At 44.5% G+C, this 8,807-nt stretch overlaps 1 protein-coding gene across 1 annotated transcript in view; it reads right to left on the bottom strand.

Moving 5' to 3' along the window:
• The window catches only part of POLE (polymerase (DNA directed), epsilon, catalytic subunit), a gene marked incomplete at its 5' end in the record, with an annotated part of 62,436 nt that overhangs the window by 49,809 nt on the left and 3,820 nt on the right, over nt 1–8,807 (bottom strand). The window contains 11 exons of the mRNA XM_010852527.1: nt 1,451–1,570; nt 1,766–1,851; nt 2,134–2,244; nt 2,577–2,684; nt 3,399–3,479; nt 3,595–3,736; nt 5,878–6,032; nt 6,343–6,435; nt 6,589–6,633; nt 7,060–7,140; nt 7,574–7,715. Coding sequence (XP_010850829.1) covers nt 1,451–1,570; nt 1,766–1,851; nt 2,134–2,244; nt 2,577–2,684; nt 3,399–3,479; nt 3,595–3,736; nt 5,878–6,032; nt 6,343–6,435; nt 6,589–6,633; nt 7,060–7,140; nt 7,574–7,715 — 1,164 coding nt within the window. The remainder of the gene's footprint in view (nt 1–1,450; nt 1,571–1,765; nt 1,852–2,133; nt 2,245–2,576; nt 2,685–3,398; nt 3,480–3,594; nt 3,737–5,877; nt 6,033–6,342; nt 6,436–6,588; nt 6,634–7,059; nt 7,141–7,573; nt 7,716–8,807) is intronic.

Here is an 8,807-nt window from a genome sequence, read left to right on the forward strand (position 1 = left end):
CAGGCTCTGCCCTGCTCTCCCTGCCCCTCACACTCTGCTGTCAAACTCCCATCCTCTTCTTACACAATCCCTTCTGTATAAAAACACTTGAGGTCCCTTCGTGCCATCTCCACCTCTTCCTTCCTCACAACTCAGCCCCACGACAGACACCACTGTATCTCTAGGACTTACAACTTCCTACTGGCAGCATCCGATCTCACCTTCTGTGGCCTCTCTGCCCTGTGGGCCGTCCTCCCCCTCAGAAATGCCCTGCTGAAGGATCCCCAGTATTGCTGCCTCCACTGAGGAACCCCACCTCTCTTTTACTCCTCTTACTTAAAAAAAAAAAAAAATTATTTATTTGACTATGCAGGGTCTTAGCTACAGCCATGAGGGATCATCAATCTTCATTGTAGTATGTGGGATCTTTTTAAAAAATCATTTTTCTGGCTGCACTCGGTCTTGGGTGCTGCGTGTGGGCTTTCTCTAATTGTGGCGAGCAAGGGCTACTCTTTGTTGCAGTGGCTTCTCTCGCAATGGAGCATGGTCTCCAGGTCTGTGGGCGCAGTAGTTGTGGAGTATGGGCTTACTTGCCCCTTGGCATGTACAATCTTTCCAGAGCAGAGATCAAACCCATGTGGCTTACATTGGCAGGAAGATTATTAGCCACTGAAATACCAGGAAAGTCTCTATTTCTCTTCTTGAGAATCCATCAACTATCAAGTTTTTGGTCTTATCACCGAGCCCCACAGTCTCCAGATCCTCCATGTGGATGGAGCTCCCAGGTCTGCTTTTATTCTGAACCTGAGCCCTATTTCTCCAGGAGCCCAGCCCAAGCCCTGAGAACCAGAATTTCCTAATGCCTCTTGCACCTGTCCCCATATTTATAGATCTCAAAGTCCTTGACTCTCAGATATCTCAAGACCAGCCCTCTCTTCGCTCTTGTTCTTGTTGCAACCTGCCTGCCCTTCAATCCACACACCATAATACCAGGGGTAAGGAGAAAATTCATCAAGCTTTAAATGTGTCAGTGGCTCCCCATGACCACCAAGATAAAACCAACCTCCTCACTGGGCACAGGAAGCCCAGGTGACCTTTCTCTCCAGCCTTCCTTCTCGACACTCTGGGCCACCTTGCACACTTATCCTGAGTCTGGACACCCCAGCCTATCTGGACACCATGCTTGTCCTTCAAGAGAGCCTGGCTGCCACATCCCAATCTAATGTGGGGAAGCCAAGGCCTCTCTGTGACCTCCCATAGCACCAGACCTCACTCTACCAGGTCTTTCTTTCTGGTCTGGTTTCTATACCCTGGGGACCATCAGCAGCCACTGTCCACAGGTGACAGGAGCTACTTCTCGGCAGCTTCTGTAACAAGGTATGGAAAGGACCAGTGTATGTAAGGGAGTCTCACTTACAGAAAGCCCTCATGAGACACTGAGATAAGCCACCACGTGAGCTGCAGGGCCTACCTGAGACAGTCCATGTGGATACACTGGGGTGATTTGTACTCCCCCTGGCTGTCCTTCTGGAACCCTATCTCCTGGTACATGCTCAGTCCATGGACTGCTGCTCTGGCCTCCACAAATGGCCTAAGGACAAGAGGACGGAAAAACATGTGGGACAGTGAGTCTCTAATTTCCACAGGGGCCGGGAAGACTGCCCCAGGGGCCGGGAAGACTGCCCCAGGGGACACCTCACACCATCTCCTCTTAAACAGGGTGAGCAGCTCACGCGTGCTACCAGGCAGTGCTTCTCCTATCTCTCCCTCCCCTTTTCTGACTCACCAGTCAAAAAAGTCCCCATTATAGGTGACCATGATGGTGGGTTTGGCCTCCTGGATGTGTTCAAACCATCTCTGGATTAGATGAACCTGAATTTAACAAATTTTGGCAGTCAAAGGGTTACTTTACTCTTCCTCAAGTGTAAACACCTCTTTTTACACCAAGTTTTAACACCTCTCCAAAGCTGAGGAGTAACAACTTCACTGATCCCTTTATTTCCATCTTAACCTTATGTGAACAAGGACCAACCACTGGGGATTGAGCCCAGCTGCTATTATGATTAAACAAATGCTGAGGTCTAAGAGGATCACCACGCTTGCCTCCTCTTCCTATTCCCAAACATCAGGCACTTTCCCAAATGGCATCTCTACCTCATCGGGCTCATTGAAGACACAGAAGGGTCCTTCATATTCTGGCTTGGGGGTAAATTCGAAATCTTCTATATCTTCTGAGACAATCTCCCTGTTGGTGATGAGGTAGCCCTGGGAAGTTCATTAGCAGTCAGTGTGAGTTACAGAAACAAAGCCTAAGACACACCTCCCACATGTAGCCTGGAGATTTTTGCTACAAAACCTTTGCAGCAACTTGAAACACCATGGCTTTCCCAAAAAAGACAGGCTACTTCATCCTAAGACTTGCCCGGAGGGCAGAGAGTGGCTAGATGCCAGAATAGCTTGCTTGTTCACTTGTGTGGACTCCATTCTCTCATTAGTCACCAAACAAATACTAACCACGAGTGGACACTGTTCAGGTTTGGAGACCAGACTTGGTCCCGGTTCACAGAGAGCTCATACTCCAGAAGGCACCCACTCACCTGACCATCAATCATATAGGAAATCATCATAATCTGGTCGGTCTCAGCATCTGGAAACTTGAGGGGCAGTTTGGTTGTCTCAATGTCAAATGCTAAAACCACGGGGTCCTGAAGGGACAAAATGTAGCATTAAGTTGGCCAAGAACCAAGCTGAGCTCTGGAGACCCTGGTGGTTGTCTTGACACCCATGACATCTCCACCTCTACTGCCAGTTACTAAAAGCAAGAGTTGAGCTGCTGTGGGGAAAGGTCCAGGAAAAAGCAGGACAGGCATCTTGGGGTGGATTGATCTACCATGATGGTATAAAAACTTGAACATACAAGATATGGCTGGAGCCACTGTTCACAGGAAAAGTCTAGAATTACAGAACACTTGAGTCTCAAGACACTTTAAAATCAATCACCTCATTTTGACCTTTATGACAACTTTGACAGAAGACTGTGATACAGAACTGACAATCTCATCTTAGATGTGAGAAAACAGAGTATAGACTATCCCAAGATCACAAAGCTGTTCCCGAACCAGTTTTGAATCCATTTTCAACCTAACATGCTGAAACCATGCTCTTAACCATCAAAAATGGAAGCCAGAGCTTTCCCTCCAATGTTCCGATCCAGCCTAGCTCAAATATTGATAGCACGCGATGATATATATGTGCAAGGTCAAAAACTGATTTTAAAAAACCCAATTACTTCAAAATTCTTTTAAGAAAGTATTTGAGGAAAAAGAAGCAAACCAATCTCAAAATCAAATTCACCTTTCACCTTTCTCACCAGAAACAACTAGAAAGTTTAGGATGGAGGAAATGCAAGCAGTACTTACTGGTCGTTCAACGAGGTCATCACGGCGGGCAATTTCCACTGGAAAGGCACTTCCTCGGTACCGGACATTGTACCAGTGAGCCTGAAGGACATGTGGTGCATTAACCAAAGACTTCTACACCTGTCCAGGGAAGTCTACTCTATGGATCTATCCTTCAGTATCACCTCCTGGCTGTCAGTAGCAACAGCCCACTCACCACGTGGATCTTCAGGTCGATGGAGAGACGGATGTGGTAAGGCACATCATACTCTCGCATGTCCACAATGTTGTCCAACTGGTCGGCAATCTTCTTAGAGGTTTCCTCTTCATCAAAAATTACACTGCCCCCTTGCAGAACACTGCAAAATAAAGAGAGCAGCTTTTTCAACTATACTCTGCTAGGGACTGAATCGGGGAAAGGCCAGAGTCCAAACAATGTAAACACAAAGGTTTACAAGGTGGCTGAGATGATCAGGACAGGCCCTTCTTAAGGAATGACCTTGGATGACCCCCATCCGACCAAGCAGCAGGCCACGGACACAAGGAGGTTCAGTACACTTAGGACGTGCATTTTATTGGATGTAAGTTCCACCCCAATTAAAAGAGCAAAGAAAGGAGACTATTACTCGAAAGGCATGTCTACAGACGTGACCCACCTTCACTGAGGTTATTTCTTCATCAAGAAAACAAAGATGACAGCAACAGGCCCACCCAGCACAAGCATCATAAGGTAACGTGCTCATAAGCTCTTAGCATGGTGAAGTGACTGGTAAACAGTAACTACTTCTGCATCATAATTATTCTTACCATATCTAAGTGGGAATCACTGTCACTAGAATGTTCACTCCAATATTAGTCCACTAAGCTTCCAAATACTGAATGGACTATTAAGGGGAAGAAAAAGGCAGTGAGTTTTAGAGAAGGCTCGGGCCTCTGGGGACTCAGTCTCCAGATACAACTTGCAGTGTTCTGAAAAATCATTAATGAGCCACTGGGCAGGGGGTGCTGGTGCAGAAACATCCAGGGTCCCAAACTGATCTACTTTTGCCAGAGGATACGATTAGCTCTCTTCTAAAATCCTCATAAATTTCTGCATGTCTTTTTTTAGTTGATTTACAATGTTGTGCTAATTTCTGCTATACAGCAAAATGACTGTTATATACATAAACACATTCTTTTAAAAATCATTTTCCATTATCATTTATCACAGGATGTTGAATACAGTTTCCTGTGTTATACAGTGGGACCTTGTTGTTTATCCATCCTATATATAATCGTTAGCATCTGCTAACCCCAAACTCCAGATCCACTTCTGCCCCGTGGCAACCATAAGTCTGTTCTCTATGTCTGCGAGGTTATTTTTGTTTCATAGATAAGTTCATTTGTCAAATTTTAGATTCTACATATTAAGTATTATCACATGGTATTTGTCTTTCTCTTTCTGATTTACTTCACTTAGTATGATAATCTCTAAGTCCACCTCGGCTGCTGCCAATGGCATTATTTCATTCTTTTTTATGGCTGAGTAGTATTCCACTGTATATATGAACCCATCTTTATCCATTCATCTGTTGATGGACATTTAGGTTGTTTCCATGTCTTAGTTACTGTGAACAGTGCTGCTGTGAACACAGGGGTGAATGTATCTTTTTGAATTATAGTTTTATTTGGATATATGCCCAGGTGTAGGATTTAGGATTGTTGGATCATATGGCAACTTTATTTTTAGTTTTTGGAGGAACCTCCATACCGGTCTCCATAGTGGCTGGACCAATTTACATTCCTACCAATAATATAAGAGCATTGCCTTTTCTCACACCTTCTCTAGTGTTTGTCATTTGCAGACTTTTTAACGACAACCAGTGTGAGGTGGTACTTCATTATAGTTCTGATTTGCACTTCTCTAACATTTAGAAATGTTGTGCATCTCTTGATGTGCCTATTGCCCATCTGGTGTGTTGAAGGCATCATACTTTTATTTGCCAAGATTTCTTCTTAATCTCTTACCCTGTTTCTTATTACTGTTGATATTTAAATGTTTAATGAACAGTGTGTGTTGTCCTTTATTTAAATTTCTCTGTATAATAACCAGGATTCTCTAGAGACAATGTGCTACATAAATCTAGATATTTAATAAAATTTGCAGACATCTTAACGCTTTCTAAAAACCATGAAATCAGACTCTGTTATGGTGGTGGGATTAGAAATCTAAAATGTCTTTATTGTTACAGAAACTCAGTTTGAAGCCAAATCTATCCCCATGTAAGAAAGAAGGGACAGCTGAACTATAACCTGGGAATCCACCATTAATTTAACACAAAGGGAACATATGAGAAAGTCTAACTAGTTGCTCAAAAGTGTTTCGCACTGAACAAAGCCAATCATTACTGTAGCTTTATTGCTGAGTTTTCCCATGTCCTATTCATCTTGTAAACTTAGGAAAAATGGGAAACAGTCCTATGGACCAACTGGCTGCTTTGCTTATGTGAACAAAGCCTACCTGGAGAGCATTGTTGTGTAGGCATCACTGGTATGACTCTGGTCCCGGTTTTTCTTCACAGCTGGGGAGATCTCCTTCCTCACTTTGACGAGGTCCTCCACAGTGTTGAAGGACAGCTTAATGTAATTTCGTTTCAAACCAACCAAGTGATTTGGCTACAGAGTGAAGAGACGGTGTTCATGAGTTCAAGAGAAAAAAATACTACGTTGGAGAGAGAAAATAAATAAGGGGAGAACGAGTCAACAGTACATAAATGAGTTGAAGAGTTGGCAACTCCAAAGCAACTTGTTCAACTCTGCATGTGGCGCCAAAGACGCCACTAGAGTTTTGAGGAGGAGGTGGGGACAGCCATGGAAGTCCATCATCTCTGCTGCCTCACAGGTACCAAGCATGTCCTCCCCCACCTCACCCCACGGACGAGCAGACCCAGCCTAATCCACCCAGAAAGGGCTGGGTCATACTCACCAAGTCCAGATCCTCCTTAGGGACAGTCTCTACTTTGGCAATTTTACCCTGAAACTTCTTAGAAAGAAAAGATGAAACTTCTCGCTCACAACCCTAAATCAGGATCAGAATGAAAAGACATCCCATTAGTAAAATCTATTTCCTTCCTTGCCTGTTTCTCTAGAAGCCTCTTTATTTCCAGTTTTGACTCTCCCCACAAAACGAAGCTCAGGTCATTTGACCTAATGCCATAAACGACAGACCTACCTTTCTGGTCGCAATGTAGAAATATGGCTTGTAGGGCAAGGCCACCTGTAAGAATCACAGCCCATGTGGGGTGATGACAAAGAAAAAAAGGAGAAAAATGAAGATAGGCTGTTTTTATTATACCTTTGAGCAGCCTAGATTCAATGCATCATTGACCTGGACATATCTTAAGAGAGATGATACAACAGAAAATTAGACTTGCACATATCACAAGGGCAAAAGTCTAAGAGACACAGTACTGCTCATCTTTCAGTCTTCCTGAGCTAGCTTCTCTTAGGACATCTTAAGTGGTGACTAGTGTGGCTCCATGGGGCCCATGTTCCTAAAGAGCTTTGGGCAGCTGCCTGCTACAAGTCTCCCATAATCCCTCTCTCCTCACAGCTGCAGAGCTAAAAGGACACTTATCATTTTGGGCCCAATTATGCCTCATCACTGAGGGGTTTTTAGCTTCTTTGGATTCAAGGGCCTTACCTTAAATCTGCTCCCATCGTCTTGAATAAAGTAGTAATCCACAGCACTAACTAAGCGTTTATCTTCATCTAAAATCTCAGTCTGCAAGAGAGTCGGTCAACAAGAACACAAGGTTTTCCTCTACAAAGTACAAGAGCCTTTTCTTCCTTCTCTAGGAAACTGAGTACTTTAAAAACAAAGTCTTTCTCTACCTTTGCATAAACCCTACCAGACCCATTCACAAGATTTGTGTCATAACAGCATCCAGATGGGAATATCTCTGTCTCCTCATCTTTGAAAGCTTTATTCTTATGGGTAACAGGGATGCCCCTCACCTTTGTTATCCCAGTGACCTCTTAATGACCCGGAGAAGACCCCGAGAAGTTAAAGAGGAAACCCGGAGAGCTGCAAACAATCCCATCTCTACCTGGATGGTCCACAACATGTTCCCGCCAGGTGTCACCTGCTCTTCAGTAAGGGCTGTGCTGCCCTCCTGAATGGGAGGAGGATATGGAGGAAAAGCACAGGTGCTTACAGGGTGCATGTTGATGAGCCAGCCTGTCTTCTCACCAGGCTCCTTGACTCTCTCAAAACCAAACCGCAGATCCATCTTATCTGTCCACTGACTGCGCTCCAGGCGCTTGAGTGCCGAGACAGAGGAAGAGGAGCCATCATCCCTGAGTGAAAAGAGGGAAATCCAGTCTCCACCGATCATGACACTCTACACCCGCAACCCTCAGTCCACCCAGTATAAGCATTTCAGACATGACATGGTAGGAGCATCCCCGAAAAGTGCTCATTAAGAAAACAGGACTCATAGGAAAAATATGACTGGGACGTCATATTGTTTGATGTCATACTCACGTCAAAACTTGTTTAACTATGTAACCAGAACACTAAGAAAAACAACAATCTTGGCTGGACATGCCGCCTCATGGGGTAGTTAAAAAGGAAAATGCATCAAGTCCAGTATTGCAATCTTGAGCATTTATCCCTGACGAAAGAAAACTCATGTTCACACAAAAAACTCCTACGTGCATATTCACTGCAACTTTGTTCATTATAGACAAGAAGTGGAAACAACCCAGATACTCTTCAACAGGTGAATAGTTAACCTGTGTTATATCCTTCCCACGGAATACAATTCATCAGTAACAAACTTATTGATACATACAATAACCTAGAATGGTTTCAAGGGAATTAGCCTGAGTGAAAAAACCAACTCCCCCAAATTACATACTTTATTCCACTTATATAGCATTCTTTAGAGATGGAGAATGGATTAGCCATCAATGGGGGAAGGGAGATGGCTGTGGCTATAAAAAGGTAGCATGAGGGACCCCTGGGTCAGAACTGTTCTGTGGCCTGACTGTGCTGTTGGTCATGAATACAGAAAGTGCACAGAACTAAATCTACACACACACAAACGAGTGTTCATGCACTGCTGTATCATGTCAATTTCCTGGTTGTGACTCTAGTTATGTCAGCTGTTATCACTGGGGGAAACTAGGTTAAGGGATCTCTGTGTAATTTCTTACAACTGCTGCTGCTGCTGCTAAGTTGCTTCAGTCGTGTCCGACTCTGTGCGACCCCATAGACGGCAGCCCACCAGGCTCCACCGTCCCTGGGATTCTCCAGGCAAGAACACTGGAGGGGCTTGCCATTTCCTTCTCCAATGCATCAAAGTAAAAAGTGAAAGTGAAGTTGCTCAGTCGTGTCGGACTCCTAGCGACCCCATGGACTGCAGCCTACCAGGCTCCTCCACCCAT

The sequence above is a fragment of the Bison bison genome, unplaced genomic scaffold (genome assembly GCF_000754665.1).
Source record: "Bison bison bison isolate TAMUID 2011002044 unplaced genomic scaffold, Bison_UMD1.0 scf7180017864312, whole genome shotgun sequence".
NCBI lineage: Eukaryota > Metazoa > Chordata > Mammalia > Artiodactyla > Bovidae > Bison > Bison bison.